The following is a 20,341-nucleotide window of genomic DNA, read 5'->3' on the forward strand; positions in this document are numbered from 1 at the left end:
ACAGCTGATTAATCACCAGACCTAAAAGGCAACATGTAACTTAGCATGTTATTCTGATGGCCTGAGTGGTGTAAAACCATTGTGTTTATATATTATGAGGAACATAAAAAAATTTGAGTGATGCTGAAATATCACCAGTTACCAACTACATTACGACATCCTCTAAAGTATATGTTGACTTGAAGTTTTAGATTACATATTACTATTCATTTCCACAAGTTGATGAGTTTACGCTACATTTATTTGTTTTTAATGTCACAAGCCAGTACTCAACCTCAAAGTCACTTTTCACGTATCCTATTATTCCTTCCATTACATTAACAGACATGTTTGTCCAAAGCAACTTACCAACACACATACGACGCATTCCCCTGCATTTCAGTGTATGATGCATTCATGAAATTCAACATCTGGGTTGATGTTTTAATGGAAAAGCTTGTGCGTATTAAAAGAAACAATTTGTTGCCAAGCTGAGTGCTGCATAATGGCCTCCTGTTCCCATCTGTCCTCTCCTATGTGAATAGCAGGTGCTACAGTGGTAATCAGTGTGCTTTCTCAGCCTTATGCCAATCACCTCACCACCAGATGAGGAGGAAGAAACGAGAGTGGATACAGAGTGTCGAGTCAATCTACAGCAGCAGCCAACAGGAATGATCAAATGCTCTTTTTAGCAGTGGGAGGAATCGAAATGTCTGCACTGCACTAAACACCTTCAAACTAACAGAAACCAGAACTAATGTAAACTGCAAACTCAGTGAAATCACATTACTCTCCTCCTTCCAGGTGCTAGTCTGAGGGGGCTCCCATAGCGGATCATCTGTTTCCATCCCTTCCTGTCCTCTACATCTTCCTCACCACATCCTTAAACCTAGTTCCAGTTCACTTCCCTCCAGGCTCTTCTCAGCCTGCTCTCTGTTCTCGCTGCAGATCACAATCCCATCCGTGAACATCATAGTCCGCGGAGACTCCTGCCCGATCTCGTCCGTCAAACAGTCCATCGCCGCTGCAAACAAGAAAGGGGTCACAGCTGATCCTTGATGTAATCCCACCTCCATCTTGCACCCATCCGTCACTCCAACCACACACCTCACCACTGTCACACTGCCCTCACACATATCCTGCACCACTCTTACATACTACTCTGCTACTCCTGACTTCCTCAGACAATACCACACCTCCTCTTGCGGCACCCTGTCTGACTTTCCACAGAGACAATGCAACTGTACACTTCTCCCTTAACAATCTCAAAGCAAACATTGCCTCTGCCATGCTCTCTCCTGGCATCTTAACCTAGCTTCCACCTCTCTTTCCCATAACTTCATGCTATGGCTGATCAACTTTATACCTCTGTAGTTACTGCAGCTCTGCACATCACCCTCGTTCCTGAATATCAGTAGCACTTCTTCCCCACTCCTCAGGCATTGTCTTTGGCATTAGGCATTGACTTTGTCAATTTTCCAACATCATTACACAGATTCAGGTGCCAAACGGAAGAGGAAGAAGGGGAACACTTAGTGTGCTCAGATGCATTCTGGGGTGATACCTTACTTGGTTAGGTTTAGGCATGAGGAGTGACGATTGGTTACGGTTAGGGTAAGAATAGCAGGATTAGCCAGTCAGAGGAAGAGTAAGGAAACGTCATCCCAGTCTGGACTGTTTGGTTTAGTGAAAGCTTTAGTCCCCAAAGCAACAGAACAATGAAAAGACGAGTTTCATTCAGGAATCAGAAACAAGATGAGAGTATCGAGTCATTCATAAGTGATGAGCAAAGCTGAAAGTTGCCAGATTTGAATGACGAGCTTATGTGTGACCAGGTTGTGTGTGTCATTACCAGTGACTCTTTACCAAAATCTGTTGAGAGATCTTGAGTTTATGGTTGCCAAAGACATTTCAATCTGTTAAAGTATCCAAATGACAAACGCCATTAGCAAGACGCTAGCCACACAAGTCCCCAGTGTTGATGCAATAAGGCCAATTTCAAGCAAAAAGCACCAATCAAAACCCCGATCATTCTCTGAGACCATCACAAAGTGCAATAAATGTCATGCAGCTAAATGGTGAAGTGTCCAACCTTCAGACAATAATACCGTAATTGCGAAAAACTAAACCGTTACAGACAGTGCTGCAAGTCTAAAACCACAGAGCCGAAGAAATTCAAAGAAAGTCTTCCAGACATTTTATGTGGATGATGTCTAAGTAGACAATTGGTTTGACTTTGTCGAGTCCCAAGCCAAGGAGCAGGATGAACGATTTGTCACAACACACTTGTCTTTCTTGTTTCTCCACAGTGATCAGAGTGCACACCAAGGTCAGCTCCAGCAGCATCGCTGATTCAGTGTGACTTGGTCAATGACACTTCAGCAGGGTAGATATTCACTAACAGGGTGGAGACAGCTGATTAATCAGCTGACCCTAAAAGGCAGGATGAAATTTAGCATCACAGGCGCCATGCACATTCAAGATGGGGTGGATGGTCTACAACTACAACTTAACAGCATGTTGCTGAAATGGTTTGTAGAACATCAATCCTTTTTTCAAATGGGTGAAAATTAAATCCAGTAGTTGCACAATTAGTTATAAACCAAGCGAAGTAAGTCGTTGTAGCATCCTATTTAATATTGGTAAAGGAGAGCTGGTAAAGATAAGTGAATGACATAACGCTGATTTTCATAACAACAACGACAACAACATAATAAATAATAATAACAACTGAGCAGACACTGTTATGCGACGTCAGCACAGTCTCATCTGTACTCATGCTGCTTCCTGTACACTGTGTTTGAAATTACAGCGATTACCAAGATGGCAAGTTTCTTTCCTCTATGGTTTTATTGTCTGTGCTCTCTGAATTAATTGGCATTGTGGATATCTTTGTTGGGTCTTTTATCTCCCTTAAAATCTTTGGGTAAAGCAGGTGGGATTCAGCTCTTTTTCAGGGAAAGAGGCAGCACTGTGGAATTTAGTGTAGTGAGTGAAAAAGTGCAATTTTCGATAACTACAACAACACAAATAATTGACACGAAAATCTCTACATACATATACAGTATTTACCCAAATGTGAAGTGAGAGATTACTGAGGTGCAAAAACTGATTCGGTAAAGTTTTAAAATAATGCCCCCAAAGTTTTTCTTTCTTTCTTTCTGCATAACGCCCGTGCTGAGCACCTTAATCTAAGTGACATTAAACATCATGATTTGTAAATTATAAAGAGCAAAAAAAACTGAAAATTGGCGACAATGAAATATCACTGGTTACTGTGTTGTACTTACTGCAGTATGTGTGTTACAGTAGATGCTGACTTCTTTAAGCCTTCTTTATATTACCATGAAAAAGAGACTAATTTCATTTTCAGTAACAGACTGATGGGTTTACCTTATGTTACTGACACAGTCTACACACACTAGAAATGGACATTTCATCAGAATTTACCAAGCAATAAGTTTTTGATCATACAGTATCATACAATCTTAATGAGCGGAAGGAGTTTGCTCACATATCATAGAGTTGTCGAGGTTAAAATGATCATAATTCTTCCTTTTTTGAGCACTTTCATGACTTCTCTCTAATGTGTGCTTCAATGTCAGTTCAGTTATTAGCGACTTGTTTGGGCTGCCAGTTCTGACAAGAGAATCTTTTTTTTTTTAAATGATCACCCTAAAAGTCAATTTTCACTTATGTTACTCTTTACATTACATTAATGAATGCATTAAATATTATCCTAAACAACTTACCAACACACCTAAAACATTTCTCCACCAACACACACCACAATCCCATGCATTTCCATGTAAGACACATTCATAAAAATGCAATGTCGGGTTGCACATTTTAATTGCTTTTGAATCTACAAGTAATCATATACATCTACAAATGGAAACATATAAGGTCATTACACATCACAGACTGAATTGCTACAAAAATATTATCTAGCAACATCAGAACATACATTTTAAAACAGAGAAGAGCTGATGCATATTAAAAGAAACTAATCGTTGCCAAGCTGAGTGGTGCAGAAAAGGTCTCCGGTTCCCATCCATCATATTTTATGAAAATAGCAGGTGCTGCAGTGGCAGTCTGTGTGGTTTCTCACCTTTATGCCAGCCACCTCTGTCTGCAAGAGAAACAGAGGCCTTTATTGGATAGGGACAGCTGAAGGAAAAGCAGGGGAGAGAGAGGGGATGACATGCAGCAAAGGGCCCAGCCTGGAATGGCCACTGCAGTGAGGACTCAGCCTTTCGTACATTGTGCGTGTGTCCGACCAGGTGAACTGACAGTGCGCCTCAATAAAAGTGAAACCGAAATAAACTGCAAACAAAATATTGGTAAAAATAACAAAAATAATCAGATCCTTCACTTCAGTAAAAGTACCATTACCATAATGTAAAAGTACAGAAGTATTATCAGCTGAGTGTTCAGAAGATGGAGTGCTGGACTTGCTCTATGCTAACGTTAAGGATGCACGCAGATCTTTTTTCCTCCTCTCCCCTGGGTAGGACAGAACCTGGTGCAGCTCAACCCCTGCTATGTGCCTCTGGCTGTTTCCAGGTGAGAGGCTCTGTGTGCTGCACAGAGAGGACAGTGATGGGTTTACAGTGTGCATCACAGACTACATCAACTTTGTGTGGACAGCACTGTCCCAGCAAAGACTGTCCATTGTTATTCAAAAACACACTGTGTTATACTTGAACGCAAAGAAGAGGGCTCTTAGAGCAGAACAACATGAGGGAGGCATGAAGACCATCACTGCCTCAGACCCATCGGCAGCAAAGGATCTGAAGGCAGCTTGCATGAGGGCAACGAACTTCATCTGCGCTTCAACTGATCAGAGATGATGGCTACTACTCATCCCCCTCTTGACTCATCTGTTGTCTGCCTCCAACCACTACCTACTCCACTGCCCCCATCCTCCTGCAAGAGTCCTACTCACTCCTCCTTAAATTCCCAGATTAACTCCCCTTTCCGACCTGATGACTCCACCCCTCTACCCCCCACCTGTAACCTCTACAGTGTGCTTCACAGCTGACCATTTGAGAGGGTCACTTGCTTTGGAAGTGCCTCATTCCTGTGCCAAAGACACTGCATCCCAGTGGCTCCAGGTACTACAGACCAGCTTTAACCTCCCACATAATGAAGACCCACTGCAAGGGTCAAGTTTTCTGACTTCTCCAGTGCTTTCAACACCTTCACTGTACAGTGGATAACTTTGTTACATGATGTGAGCAGAACCATCCTCAGTTCAGCTCAAAGGAGCAGGTTGTTCATCTGAGGATGACAGTATCTTTTTTTCCCATTTTATCCTTTAAGGTTAGCAGTAGTAGTGACAGATGGGACACACTGTGAGGGAGAAGGGGCTAGATTTAAGTGACAGGTCTTTTGTGTGTTCCTGTACCTCGTAGCTGTGCTTAGCCACACAACACGTTGCCTCTGAGGTGATGTTCTTTGGGATTGTCATCGTCTTCATGGCCTTGAGAGGAGTTGGGTACGCTCTAGAGAAGCAGCAGCCCATGCACTGATAAATCGGACGGTCCCTCGAGAAAACACTGTTCTTTCTCAGCGTGCACTCCTCACAACCCACTGCAGAGAGATGATACAGCCTTTACAACCAGAATCAAAACCTATTGATCAGGGACAGCTTGAGATACAGTGCCAGTAACATCTGAAAGCTGAGATTTAAGAAGCAGCGTTCAAGCTTTTTGGACAGAGATAAACACAAGCAGATGGTGGTAATTTACTGAAGGAAATCCTTGGATTCTGTACTCACATTACATTAACTTTTCATGAATTCATTTAAACAGTTAATAAATTGTAGTAAGAGCTTAGATTTGGGAGTAGTACTTGGTTTTATAAACAAATCTTACTGTTTGATAAGTCAATGTTGGGGTAAGAATCAGCTACGTATAGAAGAAAAGACAACAGAAGAAGAGACAGTCCAGCTGATTTCATTGAGCTCATCGTGGTTGCAGCAGTTACCTGATCAAACAGAGACAAATGGAGACGGTCAATCAAAAATCTGCTGAATCAAAGCACAAGTAAGTCAAAGACAGAGACAGAGCATTACCATATTAAGAGGACGTCCCCCCTTCATCGTACCTCTGTGCAGGATGGGTTTGAATTGAGGAATTCAGCTTCTCTCCGGGTCAATTTATACCTGCGTCCCTCAGTCTGGGACGATTTCCTGGATTAAGTGAAACCTACCAACCTTATCAGTGATCTCATTGATTCACTGGCCTCTTTGCAACCTTTCTCATAATCCCTTTAAAGCACAAAATGATAAGAACATCCATCCATTCATCATCCTTCCGTCCTGATTATGGATAATGCATTTAATCCCTGGGTTTTTGTTACTTAGTAACTGGGGGTTGTTATCTTTTGTCATGTCAAAGCAGTGGAAGGGTCAATAGATTGGGCTTTTCTTTGGCATTGTGGTTTACAGCAGAAAGACCTTTTGCAGGCTGTGAGTGGCCTGAATGTGTTCTTGAATAATGAAGAGTGTGATGAAATATGACTTTTTAAAGCAGTGTCCTCACTGTAGGAGTCACAGGCTTATTGAGACAAATGCTGCATTCACTTGTCTCTTCAGCCCTCCAAAGAATAGCATATATTTAGATTTAAAGACTTTAGACATTTTCCCAAGACAATGACATGTATTTTCCCACAAAAAAGGTGTAATCTGATTAAATGTGTGTAAATAATGTCACTGGAGACAGTCGTGAAGGTTCTGACCTTCCAGTGCGCTGAGTGGCTGCTTCTTGACATACAGTAATCAAATAAAAGAATTGAGGACTATTATTATATATTTTTACACACACACACATCTGTGGTTCCTTCCAAAAGGAGGAATTGATGGATGAAAGGCGTTCTGAACGAATGGAAAGATACCTGATAGTTGTTAAGGAGCATCCATCTGTCCACCTCCAACATCCGAAATGTCAAGGATGAATATGAATTTATTTTCTATTTCATCTGTCTGTTTACTTAAGGACTCATGTCCTGTGTCCTTGGTTGTGCTGGTGATAAATCCTTGGCCTTAGACTCATAAATCAAAGTGTGGAAAATGAGATGTTCAAATCACAGACGGGTTTTTGGGCTTGTGTCACAGCATTTGTATCATTCTTCCCAAAACTGTATCACTGCCATGTTGTAAATCTTGTCATAAAAGGTAAAAGTTGTGATTCCTGCTGATAAGACTGACATCAGTTGGCTGCTGCATTGTATGCTGTTGTTTTGACTATATGTAATTTTATTGACATGAAGCACGCAAAACATTTTTTTCTGTATTTTTATTGTGAGATATTTAAGATAACTGTTGTGCATTTAAAGCCACACAGCTGTTCATTGACAAACAAAGCCACCTGAGGGATTAGTTTGAAGACATGCAGCTCCCCCCTCTTTGTACTTGAATTCTCTTATCGACCTGAAAGCTTCCTTTCTTGTGTGCTGCAGCACGACCAAGATGCTCACACTCTCTTTGTATGGCACTGATCTGGCGGGGATGAGGATGAGAACCACAGCCGTATGGAAATCCCCAGAGTAAACGATGGTCATGCTCAATGAAACCCCAGTCAGATATATTCTCAGGTATCAACACTATGACTGCTGCTGCTAAGGAGAGACCACAGGAGACGTAGTAAAGTTAGCAGGTCATGTCTATTCTCAGGCATGCTCTGCACAGCTAAAAGCCAGGGTGCCCTGGATGGCATCATCGAGGCAAGTGTCAACAAGTCAGTGACACCAGACAACAAACAAGGTAATTAGCTGATATCTGCGCTTTTCTTTGCTATGAAGCTAATGACAATATGACAGCAAAACTGAGGCCTGACTAATAATCCTTAAATGAAAGAGTGTTAAACACCTGAGTCCCAGGAGGCTGATGTAGGTAATATTTAAAGTATAATTGGCCTGATAAACTAACCAGATGATGCCATGCATGCTTACCCTTTGCAAATTTTAACATGTTGCACTCTAGAGCAGTGCAGAAATTCTGTAGCTCACCTGTTCAGGATTCAACCATCATTTCTTCTTTCTATTGTAAAATATTTCAGTTTTTCCTTAAAAGCAAAGCATCATATTGATGGGATATAATCTAAGTAATTTCACAGAATGCATGCAGACATACATATCTACTATTTCATTTCATATATATCATTATCATCTATACTGCACTAAATTATACTATATAATGTTCTAATAGTATGTCTGTACTTAGTCTGTCCTTTTGCTGCTTTAACACCCACAGTTCCCCTCTGGAGGACCAAAAAAGATTATCTTATCTCATACGCTCTCATCCTATTGTATCACAGACATCAGTACAAGAATAGCAAAAAGGACTACAAAGGACTGAAAGTGATGAAAAGAGGTTTACCGAAGATGTTTGGGAGCCAGATTATTTTGCTTTGGTTGATGAGTACACAGAGACACTCTCTCCACATGGTGGCATGAGAGATCCGTAATATAGGAACAATTATGGCCCTTATCTCAGTCAAGAGTTTGTGGTGGAGCTGCAAAGTAGAGGCTCTGCTGGCCATCAGACTGTGTCATACTGTAGATCTATCACTGGAAACAAGGCAGACGCTGTCAGAGACAGACAAGCGTGTTTTCATAAGCATAATGCATATTGAAGATGGCCATGTTAATGACATAAAAATCAACAAAAACAGAACACTAAATGTTCTCCGTGGAATATTATATTTAGTCTGGATAATCGTTATCTACTAAAAGGTTTTGGCCTCTTGGAATAAGGAACGGTGCTGCTGTCATCGCATTCATCTTAGATACTCAATTTTCATTTGAGAATCAAAACCAACCATAAATTTCCTTTCTTCTGTTATTTCTATCTAAGGAGTTGTACCTCTATACGTGTAATGCTGCCTTCAGAAACTGGATCTTCATTTGACTTTTTATGGCAAAATAAGGGTTCTTTTATAGTTCTAGCACAAACTCTGCGGACAGAGTTTTGGCTAATATACCTGAAAACTTACAGAAGACTTCTTCTGCAGTGTTGGCGCCTGCTGCCTATTAGTTTTGCAGCTGAATGCAAAACGTACCAAACCAATTGTTTTGTACAAGAAGATCTGCCTGAGCTACGCTAAAGGTGAGGAGGAGTCTTCAGAGGCATGAGAAATAAACATATTGTTCTCCCATAAATTAAAAATAGACATTACGATCTACGGTTGCCATCGTTCTTTTTTGTCTTGTGTTGCATTTCTTTGTGAAACAACTTGCAGCACACCTTTCTGTCTATTCGTGAAGCTGTATCACTGATTGAGAAAATGTGGCAGGAAATCATTCTGTAGCTCTACTCCTGAACAGCTGTGTAAGTTATTCCTCCAAATCTTCCGCCGGTCATCATCCAGCTGTTAACGCCTCATACCTGTGGGGGTTGTTGGAGTCAGTTACCTGCTAAAGTTTTATTATTTCAGCCATGAGCAAAACATTAAGCCCATAATTCACCCTGGTGGTGATGAAGATAGCAGATAATCCAAATCCCAAATTCATACCTTGCAATGTATTGTGCCTGCGAAGTATTTGTATTACAAAAAGTAATTTTCAAGTGATAATTACTGATAGAAAACTCACGTATTAGCCTTGGACTGTCCAAAACTATAACTTAAGATACCAACAAGTTGGATCTGACCAACTTTTTATTTGTAATTTTGCAGCTGACAACACTGACGATACTCTTTTTATTCTGATCAATTTGTAATGCATGCATGTAGACAAAATACTCCTTTTCTGACCAATCATAACGAAGCAGATCTTTACTTTTACACAGTAGTAAAAATTATTATGTAATTTTGAATTCCATAACTAAAGAACCAACTGTTGCCCCTCACCTTGTATCTGCTGGATCAAAGAAATAACCCCACTGTGGTCTATGCACATACACACTCGCTGACATATTCTTTTGTTCATGTGGAAGGTGAGCGCTAAATCTATGAGGAGAGTGACACAGTGTGGCGGAAAGTGGGATCTGCCTCACTGCTTCCAGTCAAGCACTCATTCAATACTGTAGTATTGGGAGTACACACTAAAAGTGTTGGACTGGTAAGGTCCCACCTACAGTTATGTAGTTTTAGATTGAAATATGTGGTGACTGGCATTTCATAGGCCTTCTAATACTGGCCATATTGCAGATATGTTTTATTATTATAATTATTATTGGTATTAGGCTAAATTATTAATGATAGGCGATTTGATTTCATTGTTATAAATGCTTGTTTTATTTCAATATTTTCTTTTGTATAAAAGATTATATCTGGTTTTTATTCTCAACGTTTTGTGTCTGTAACGACACGTTTAATTGCTCTGTTAAGTAGCACTTTTATCCGTGAAATAAACGGTGGTGTTGTCGTGAAATCGTAGTTATTCTGATGGATGCTGTGAATGACCTGCTGCTCTTCTGTAAAATGCATACAAGGCAAGCCCGTGCAGGGCTGTCCAAGAAACCCCATCGACGAGACAAAACTCGAGGCGTGAACGTGGCAGCCATTTTACATCATCAAGAGTGAATGACTGAAGCCGGATCAGTGCCGGGAGTTTTACACTTTTTCTGTCTTTTAAATATCACATTTATCTTCCTAAATAATCAACACCATACACGTTGGTGATCCAGCGGCAGGTAGGGCGAATGCTATTAATTGGTCACGTGATTGTTGCTTAATTGATTGCTAAAAAGTCTGAATCGTGTGGTGCTGTTTCAAACAATGTGGAAACTGGTGGTGGTTGGGAGCGAGTTCTCCAGACCGGCTTTTTGAAAATGGACTCTTCCTATATGGCGGCACGTTGACAAACCACGCATCTAGCAGGCTAAACCTCTAGCTTTCAAGGCCTCGTTGAATCTAATTACATTTTGAAGCCATAGTTTGGCAACCGGTGAAGTCCATACCGACAAATGACGTTGTAACAATGGCCTCACTTAAATTCCGTTCGAATTAGCATGCTAGCTTAAGCTAGCCTATTTTGACAGATCATGGAATTGACATGCTCATTGTCATCGTATGCTAAGAGCAGCTAGCTGGCAAAAGCCACTTATCTTGGCAAGAATTTTCGATCCTGTGTTATTATTGTGCTGACTGACATGCTTCATGCCCACTAAAATATTAAATGCAGATGCATTCGTAGAAATTGCACACTTGCGCGTCATGTTATTGTCCCGATGAAGGTCTCTAGTTAGCTCGATTGCTGTAACGTTAACATTAGCTGTGCAAACTAGCCCGCTAGCTAGCTAGCCTCAACGTGTGCGAGTCTGTCCCTCCCCGCTAATTCTAACGTTATCATTAACGTGAACCTCGGATATAAAACAATCTATTCCCAAAGATTTGTCAATGCTAACGTACAGATTCGAAATTCAATGTTGTTGTGCACGAGGGGTTTACAGTTACTTTTAACGTTGCAGAAATGTTTTTAACAGAGTAAGCACGTGCTTACTGATATGAAATCGATTAGCAGACACTACAAGGGAATGGTTGCAGGATGTATTTAGGGCAACGACTGCGAAGTTACCGTTAGGCCAAAGCAGAAGATTTCCGTCCACGTTTTGCCCAGTTCAGCGTTGCCGGATTTAGGGAGAGCAGTTAGATTGCTGCTTTGCACAAGTTCATGCCTCAGTTTGTGTCGACACAAACGCATGGGAAGTAATGGTTAGCTTGGTAGTTAACGTGATAATGAGAGTATTTACTTTAGTGTCACAATATATGCTGTCAAAGTGTCAAGAGACTAAATGCTAAAGGGTGCATACTTGGGTCAGCCACCGGAAACCAGGGCTCACTCTCTGATGGAACACGTGTATCAGCTATCTAGCCTGTGCTGAAGTCAGCAGTGAGAAGGTAAGCTAACATGTAATTTAGAGACCAAAGCAGACCAGGCTTCTGCACCAGCAGCGACCAAGAGGGCTGTGATACAGGCGTTAGCAAGTGAACTTGGCCCCATTTGCACAAACTTCTTAGCCCAGAACAAACCAGAATGGAAAATATTGCCACATGGACACAAACCCTGTTGTTTTCACTGTTTTAACAAGATGTCATTGAAATGATTTCTGTGGGGAATTTGGTGTGTGCATTGTCTGTCTTCAGCGCAATGTTGAAACATCTGTCAACTGCCTATATACAGGTTTCTGGGCTTCTACCTCATGCAAGCTGAGAGCTGCAAGTGTCAACTCGGGATAGTTTAAAGTCTCCAGACTGTGAAGGACCACATAACCATTATAACTTGTTTTGAGCATGGCAAATAGCTTGTTTATTGATAATTTGTGATTAAGTTCAAAGTCACACTTTTTCCAAGATCATAAATGGTCTCACTATTTTTTTGTCTTCTTTTTTTTCCTAATGATTTTCTTGACAAGTCTGAGACTTTGCACTCTCCTGAACACATCCCAAGTCTTGCCCTTGACCCAGGATTAATTTGGCTCATTGCATTTACACAGATTTCTGGAGACATGGCCACAGAACATATTAATGGAAATGGTCCAGAAGAACCAATGGACACCTCTGCTGCAGTTACCCATTCTGAGCACTTCCAGACTTTATTAGAAGCTGGTTTACCACAGAAAGTTGCTGAAAAACTAGATGAAATTTACATAGCAGGTAAGGCACAATGAATATACTTGCATATTCAAATATGCAGTTTTCTATGTTTAACAATTTGTTGCATGTATTGTCATTTTATCACCTTTATGAATGGGGGAATTGGGATCCTGAAGCAACTTTTTGTGGTTTCCTACCAAAATGGGTACTGCAGTGCTACAAAATATTTAATTACACATTACTAGTGTGAAAATGTGTAAATGATTGCAGCATTTGCATTCCCAACATGGTTGCATGATCACTGGTGTCAGGGCGAATGAATAGTCCTCTCCCTGGGAGTGTCTTGGTGAGCCTGTCCAGTCTCTCCATTCATTTCTATGAAGTTTCTGCATCCCATAGAATTATTGTGGAGGGATGAATAGGTGTAAGTATGATGTCAGCCACAGCTCAAGTGTCTGTTGCTTTGGTCAGATCTTTACAAGTTAGTATGCGGTGAGCTGCAGTGACAAAGTTTGGGGGTCATTTTAGGACTTGTTTAGTCGGTCAGATCTAGAAAAGTACTGGTCTGGCTTTTTCAGCCAGATGGGACCGAGGCAGAAAGAAACAATGGCAGCAGCTGTCTGGTGTGTGGCTGCCTGGGACAGGTGATGGCCCCCTCCATAGAGGAGAATGCAGACCGGCTCATTAGAAACTCCCAGCCACAGTATAGAGGGGCACTGGCATATCGAGTTGCACTGTCACATCTGTTGTGATTAGTTCTGCAAAAACGTGCTGGTTGGAGAGTAAAGTGCAGCCTGACTACTGAATACAGCTCCATTAGATTGGACTGCTCCCGCCCTTTTCTCCTAATTGTAATTAGTAATCATAATTTCTCCATTTTACAATTTAAAAGATGTTTATGCAGAATGACTTGCATGTATATGCTTTTCTTAAGTTGTTTCTGTTGACCTTTAATTTCTGTGTTTGAATGACAAGGTAGTCAGGAAAACTTTCTCAGTCTTTTTTGTTAGTTGCTCATCATTTCTCTCTCTGTTGTCCCCCCCTCCCATCCCCAGGTTTGGTGTCACACAGTGACTTAGATGATCGAGCAATTGAGGCTCTGAAAGAGTTCAACGAGGAAGGTGCTCTGCAAGTCCTTTTGCAATTTAAGGACAGTGACCTCTCACATGTTCAGGTATGCATGTGGCACTGTTGCTGTATTGTTTAGATAAAACATGGACCTTGGATTTCTGATGCCTTCATACAAAGTGGGTGACTGTTCTCTGTGCAGTGTAATGTATAATGGCATTATGTATTTGGGTTGTGGTGGCACAATAGCTTTTAGCTATCATTGATCTTACCTGCAAGACATACTCTGTCTATAACAACTTTTTTGCAGAACCAGGAATCAGAAGTTGTCTTAATTATGTTGAAGTGTTTTTAATTATTGTTTAATGGTACTTACATTTTTTTTTTCTTTCAGAACAAAAGTGCCTTTCTTTGTGGCGTGATGAAGACGTACAGACAGAGAGAGAAACAAGGGACCAAAGTGTCAGACACCAATAAAGGACCAGATGAAGCCAAAATCAAAGTGAGAACTAATCTTGTGTTTAAAAAAAAAAAAAAAAAAATTAGTTGTGTCTGATTTAATGCTGAGAACAACATGTGTGAACACTGACACAGTGCTTTGAGTGTAAAAATGTAGTTAATCTCAGTATCTAGGATGCTGTTTGACAAGAAGACACATGCAAATAAGAAATGTCCTTTTTCTTACATGCTTTTAATGTGCTTTTCTACAAGTTTACTGTGAAGAATTTGATTTATTTAATTCATGGCTGTTAAACAGTATCCTTATTTCTTTTCCATGTTTTGTTATAATCAGGCTTTGCTGGAGAGGACTGGCTACACACTTGATGTGACAACAGGCCAGAGGAAGTATGGAGGTCCCCCACCAGAGTCTGCCCACTCAGGGGCACAGCCCACCATCGGTACAGAGGTACAAAACTTCAATTCGTACCACTCATTAAGCACACTAATGCGAGAATGATGTGCCAGAGTTTACCTACTGCTGAGTTTTGAGTCTGGTGCATCTAGGTTTCATATGGTGTCCAAATGATGAAACTTTTACTGTTCTCTGTAGTAACCATGGTTACACTGATAGTTTACCGCTAAGAGCTGACTGGATACTTTTCTACCTAAATGTCATCAATCCCTTGTCTTTATCTTGCATGTCAAATGAAAGAGTTGCTCTCTCACACCATATTTCCCTTTCCTCTCAACCTGGCAGATATTTGTAGGCAAAATTCCCAGAGACCTTTTTGAGGATGAGCTGGTTCCGCTGTTTGAGAAAGCTGGCCCCATCTGGGACTTGCGCCTGATGATGGATCCTCTCAGTGGCCTGAACAGAGGCTATGCCTTTGTCACTTTCTGCACTAAAGAAGCTGCACAGCAGGCTGTCAAATTGGTATGCCTATTTTACTGCATGTATAATCAGAAAGAAAGGCTCCGATGGAAGTTTTAGTTAAAATGTAGACAGTAGGATTTAGGTAAGATGACATAGTAAGCTAATGTAGTATACAGTGTCTTTTAGGATACGTTGAACGTTGCTAATTGTAGAGACAGTAATCTTAACAAGCTGCCATAAGCTCCACTGTGTTGATTCTGCTGTCTTTTTCTTCATACTTACACTACCCTCCATTTTTTTTGCAGTGCAACAACAATGAAATTCGACCGGGTAAACACATCGGTGTATGCATCTCTGTGGCCAATAATAGACTGTTTGTTGGCTCCATCCCCAAGAGTAAAACAAAAGAGCAGATTGTTGAAGAATTTGCAAAAGTCACAGGTGTGTCAGCACCATCCTTTCATGTCTCATTCCATATGATGTGTGATATTTCTTCAACAGCTTAATTCCTGCATTTTAATATTACTTGGATTAGATTTTACTCTGCATTTGAAGATTTGTAATGAAAGAATCAGTGGGTGAAGCTTTGACACTCATTTCCTGTTTGTGTCCAAATGATGACCTCATGACTATGCTGGAGTGACTCTCGTTACAATGATGGTTTACCGCTAAGATCTGACTGGACACTTATTGTAATAAAGTAGTGTTTTTTTTTTGACATCAGACATATTTTCACTAAAGGTTAGGTGTCTCATGAAAAAAGTCAATGTAAAGTCCTAATTTGTCTTGACAGCTGCTGCTAGTAAAATGAAAGCTTTTTAGTCATTTTTCTGTTTTTAAATCAGTTTTTTAATTAGTTTATTGAGGTTGCAGCTGTTTCTAAAGACAGATTTGATGTCACTCTGTTGAATAAATCCAGTTAACCACTTGATGTTTTTTCTCCACCTCTCCTTCGTGTCCTGTCTCTACAGAGGGTCTAAATGATGTCATATTGTACCACCAGCCAGACGACAAGAAGAAGAATCGGGGCTTCTGCTTTCTGGAGTATGAAGACCACAAGACAGCAGCTCAAGCCCGCCGCCGGCTGATGAGCGGCAAGGTGAAGGTGTGGGGAAATGTGGTCACTGTGGAGTGGGCTGATCCCATCGAGGACCCAGACCCCGAGGTTATGGCCAAGGTAAGGCACAAGGCCAGAGGTGTGTGTGTGACCAAAATAGGTTTTCGTTGTGGCACTCTCCTGCAGTTGTATTTGTTCTCCTTTCTGCAAAAACCCTGAACCTCGTGTTTCCATAACCAGGTCAAGGTGCTGTTTGTGAGGAACTTAGCTAGCACTGTCACAGAGGAGATACTTGAAAAGGCCTTCAGTCAGTTTGGCAAGCTGGAGCGGGTGAAGAAACTGAAAGACTATGCCTTCATCCACTTCGAGGAAAGAGATGGTGCTGTGAAGGTACGGACAAAAAAAATGTCACCGCACAGACAGATGAGATACTTATCATGAACCTCAATTTAAATTTGTCATACTTGCTGTGAAAACCGAATTTAACAATCCTGATCAATTTCTCAGGCTTTGGCTGATCTCAATGGGAAAGACCTAGAGGGAGAGCACATTGAAATCGTCTTCGCCAAGCCCCCTGACCAGAAGAGGAAAGAGCGCAAAGCCCAGAGACAAGCCGCTAAAACACAAATGTAAGAGAACGATGAAACTCAAACTTTTAGCTATGCAGTTATCAAATGTCTATTTTAATATAAAGCCCGATTCCATGTTAATGTTGAGTTTGTGTGTCCTCTTTCAGGTATGATGAATACTATTATTACGGGCCTCCCCACATGCCACCACCCACGAGAGGCAGAGGCCGAGGCGGCCGGGGAGGTTATTCTTACCCTCCTGACTATTACGGCTACGAAGACTATTATGATTACTACGGATATGACTACCACAACTATCGGGGTGGCTACGAGGACCCATACTTTGGCTACGATGACTTCCAGGGGTCTGGGAGAGGACGAGGAGGGAGGGGAGGAGTCCGTGGTGGCGCCAGTCAGACCAGGGGCCGCGGTGCTGTCACACCGAGGGGCCGATTGGGCTTCTCCCAACGAGGAGGCCCTGGAACAAGCAGAGGTAAATTAAACCTTTGTCTGATATCAAGTTTTAAATTGGGCAGAATCAAATTAGTCACACTGTGGTGACAAATGAAGCTTGATTTTTATGTTCAGCGTCATTAATGCTCCCTCGTGATAAGGAACTTTCTATGTGGCTCAGTTTATTTTAAGGCGGGGAGTTTTGTTAGAAGTCTGGAATATCAGAAAAAAAAAACGACTACTTGGCTCCGTCTTGGTCTCAGCATATGTTGTGGACTCTTATCAAAGCACACCGCTCAGAGGAATGACTTGAATGTAAGAGGTACAGTAGATAAGCAAATGAAAGCAGCTGTAGTTAGTGGTGGTGAAAGCTGAGGATGTGATTGCCGTGAAATGGTGTTGGGAATAATTATAAGGCTGCACTTTTAAAATCAAATGGCACCTGCTTATTGGCGACATAACAAACCGCTGACAGGTGTCATCTTTCAGAGCAGCCAGCTTGTTTTCCAGCAGACAAAGGTCAGTCACAACATACTGTTTTTAAGGAGGCCGGCTGAGTCCCACCGTACAGGCAAAACAGTCTTCAATCGAAATTTCAAAGGGGTTTAATCAGCCTATCGCTGTGCGGATGGATGGGGAATGTGTGCAGCATCAGGGTCTGGGTTTTTTTCCCTCCAAAATTTTGTACTAATTTTATCTCTCCTCATTGGTCCAGCAGGGAAACGAGGCCGAGGGCGGTCCTGACCTGTCACAGTGGATACTGACTTGATGTGTGGGGTTACACCGTAAGCTGCAATGGACGTTAAAGAAAAAAAGAGCACGACAAAAAGGTCCAATGATATTCCAGCCTTACAGAAGAAGCATCTCCCCTCCCCCTATTTTTTATTTTCATTTTTTTCTGAAACTGCCACCTTAAAAAGATGACCGGAGGATTCTGAATACTCGCCACAGCCTCTTTGCCCTGAGCCCTTGTACCCAGCCCTGATATGCAGGGCTCTATGTATTGCCCTTACAATCTACCCCTTCCCTGTCCCTGAACATGCCATTTTTTAAATAATTATTGAAGAATTTGCACTTTTTAAGTTCTTAGGTTTGAAGTGGCTCAAAGGAGCTTGATGCTATTGTATATTTTTGTGCTAATCGCAATTTTTATTGTCGGAATATCCATGTTAATCTTAATCGTTTGATCTGGATGTTTGACAGAGAACATTTGCAGGTTTTTAGGGTGTACCCACCTGGCATGGATAAGTCAGGCATTCCAGGAAAGTGGTTCTTTTCAGAACTTGTCTTTAAAGGGTTGGTTGACTACCTCAGTACAGAGGACTAAACTACCCGGCCTGTACTGTAAATAGGGAAACTATATTGATGAAAGCAGGGCTTGTTTTCATACAAAATATGCACAAGAGCTGCAGTACAAAAACGATGTACTTAATGTAATATAGTCATTTCAGCTGCAGCTCTGACACTGCAAACAGTCAAACTGGGCATGCAAAACAATCTCATATGATGAGTCTGAACAAGCCCTGCTTTTATCCTATTTTGAACTGAATTAGCCGCCTTGCTTCTTCAGAGTATGTAGTTACTGGTTGTATAGTTTTTCGGATAAAATGTTACTTTTGTAAAGGCTTCAACATCACAGGCATCCAACTGCCTTTGATTAAAAAAAATGAAAAACATAAATAAAGCCCTGCAGTGTCCCTTTTTGTGCCACTGTATTATTCCAGTGGGTTTGTTTTTTTTATAATGATCCAGTACATTTTCAAACAACATCAGAATAATGTAAAACGACGTAATCCAACCCTGCATCAAACAAAATCATGTTAATCTTGAATGATCCCTTCCCAGCTCCCACAGACAGCAACTATGTAAAGAGATCTTTCGAGTTAATCTTGATGGATGACTGAATTGCCATATTGCCCAGCCAGTGAGCATGTGTGCCTAATGTTAGCTGCCATGATTTGGTGAGGGATCATAGTCACATAGTGGTAGAAGGGATACTGCAGTGAATGATTTCTATTTCCGGGTCTAGCAAAAAGGAAACTGCTCTTCAATCCCAGTTTTCTATACAGTTAACTCCCTCAATAAAATCATAACAACCACCTTTTGAAAAAAAGATGTTAGCAGTTTTAAACTATTGTTGGTGGCCAACAACGTTTTTTGCATTCCTGCAAATAAATTGTTTTATACTGTAAAATGGAGGTGAGTGTAACTTATTTTTGTAATAAAGTTTTTGATTTCTATCTGTGTCTTACTCTTTGGATAAAATCTTCATGAGATGCAACTCGGCTGGTGTTTGAATCCATTTGGCAACAGGTCTGTGCTTGAAACTACTACTTTTGTATTTGTGGATGTCACCCTAAAACCTCTCTTTGTCTGATGTTGAGAAATTTGCAATATTCAGCACTTTGAGGAACAAGCTGTCAAGTAGGTGAAAGAAATGACAGGTAAATGCTTACCAAAGGATGTTGCTCAGAAATTTAGACAAAGGAATATGATATGAAGTGTATCAGGTTGTAGCATACAGCAGTATGCAGTTCATTATGTATATCATTAACAATTGCCAGTCAGCCACAATGCACAATACTGGGGCTTTAAAACTGAAAACTACATTGAGTATCATTATTACACCTGCGCTTTTCCAGTCAGGACACTTAAAATTGTGTATTCAGAGGACCTATGAGGACACAAATGCGATGTAGGTGAATCAAGATCCAACTTTAGCTTGAGTCAGGAGATGTGGTTGTGCACAGGACAGCCAGGACCATCAAATGTATGAACCTTCATTCATGGAGTGGAGAGCAACGTGGGCCTGCGAGGACTTTGATTTCCTTCACTGTTACAGCTGGGCCACCGTACACTCCCAAACAGACGATGGTTTGAGTGTTTGTCTTACAACAGGTCTATAGTGCTATTTTAGGCTTAAATAATTGGAATACAGTCTGTTTCTGTGGCGGTGGCTGGCCGCCCGCTGTTCGGTCAGTCCCGCTCCGCGGTGACTCATCACTTCTGGTTCAAGCTGCGGTCGCTGCCTCAACGGAACTCATTAACTGGCGGTTAAGCTAACAGTAAGGTTCTGTTCATGTTAGCTAGCCAAGAAACGTAAAACCGATTCTCATGTTCCGTTTGTGGTTTTCCTGGGTAAATTTATTGTGGTGAGTCATTGACTATAAAGTGATATTAACGCCTATGAACTACTATTAACACTAGTCCACTTTGAAGCCGTTATTTAGGAGAATATTAATGGCGGAGGGGCGCCACTCCCACCTCGCCGCTGTCTCTTAAACCGGGACACCTCGTGTAATTTATTATTTATTTGAGGGAGCATGTAGCTGATAAAGCTACTTCTTTCACCGTCAGC

At 41.3% G+C, this 20,341-nt stretch overlaps 2 protein-coding genes across 6 annotated transcripts; one reads left to right on the forward strand and one right to left on the reverse strand.

Moving 5' to 3' along the window:
* Positions 1–3,807: 3,807 nt before the first annotated feature.
* cga (glycoprotein hormones, alpha polypeptide) lies at positions 3,808–6,108 on the reverse strand. Its single transcript, XM_076748679.1, has 4 exons — positions 6,059–6,108; positions 5,859–5,970; positions 5,390–5,574; positions 3,808–4,111 (listed from the first exon to the last, which is right to left on the reverse strand). The coding sequence occupies exons 1-4, from the start codon at positions 6,083–6,085 to the stop codon at positions 4,037–4,039; spliced, it is 399 nt and encodes a 132-aa protein (XP_076604794.1). The 5' UTR covers positions 6,086–6,108; the 3' UTR covers positions 3,808–4,036.
* A 4,375-nt stretch (positions 6,109–10,483) lies between these two features.
* Positions 10,484–19,223, forward strand: LOC143331987 (heterogeneous nuclear ribonucleoprotein Q). 5 transcript variants are annotated; one of them, XM_076749180.1, is made up of 12 exons: positions 10,484–10,618; positions 12,422–12,581; positions 13,577–13,695; positions 13,984–14,091; positions 14,383–14,496; positions 14,788–14,964; positions 15,210–15,345; positions 15,876–16,081; positions 16,202–16,351; positions 16,469–16,590; positions 16,698–17,023; positions 17,699–19,223. In XM_076749180.1, exons 2-12 carry the CDS (start codon positions 12,434–12,436, stop codon positions 17,725–17,727), a joined length of 1,635 nt encoding a protein of 544 aa, XP_076605295.1. In that variant the 5' UTR covers positions 10,484–10,618; positions 12,422–12,433; the 3' UTR covers positions 17,728–19,223. The 5 variants fall into 5 exon arrangements, with proteins under 5 accessions (XP_076605295.1, XP_076605297.1, XP_076605296.1 ...); XM_076749182.1 differs by lacking the exon at positions 12,422–12,581 and having other exon boundaries at positions 17,702–19,223; XM_076749181.1 differs by lacking the exon at positions 12,422–12,581 and having other exon boundaries at positions 10,488–10,618.
* The last annotated feature ends 1,118 nt before the right edge of the window (positions 19,224–20,341 follow it).

The sequence above is a fragment of the Chaetodon auriga genome, chromosome 14, assembly GCF_051107435.1.
Source record: "Chaetodon auriga isolate fChaAug3 chromosome 14, fChaAug3.hap1, whole genome shotgun sequence".
NCBI classification, from domain to species: Eukaryota; Metazoa; Chordata; class Actinopteri; order Chaetodontiformes; family Chaetodontidae; genus Chaetodon; species Chaetodon auriga.

What these genes read in the sequence shown, in the direction of transcription:
- cga (XM_076748679.1), bottom strand. Translation starts at nt 6,085, where the DNA reads ATGAAGGGGGGACGTCCTCTTAATATG. An exon ending in GGGGACGTCCTCTTAATATG is followed by an intron (nt 5,971 to 6,058) that starts GTAATGCTCTGT and finishes CTGTTTGATCAG; the next exon opens with GTAACTGCTGCAACCACGAT. An exon ending in CAACATTGACTTATCAAACA is followed by an intron (nt 5,575 to 5,858) that starts GTAAGATTTGTT and finishes ATCTCTCTGCAG; the next exon opens with TGGGTTGTGAGGAGTGCACG.
- LOC143331987 (XM_076749178.1), top strand. Translation starts at nt 12,287, where the DNA reads ATGGTCTCACTATTTTTTTGTCTTCTTTTTTTTCCTAATGATTTTCTT. An exon ending in CAGATGAAGCCAAAATCAAA is followed by an intron (nt 14,092 to 14,382) that starts GTGAGAACTAAT and finishes TGTTATAATCAG; the next exon opens with GCTTTGCTGGAGAGGACTGG. An exon ending in AGGCCCTGGAACAAGCAGAG is followed by an intron (nt 17,024 to 17,698) that starts GTAAATTAAACC and finishes TCATTGGTCCAG; the next exon opens with CAGGGAAACGAGGCCGAGGG.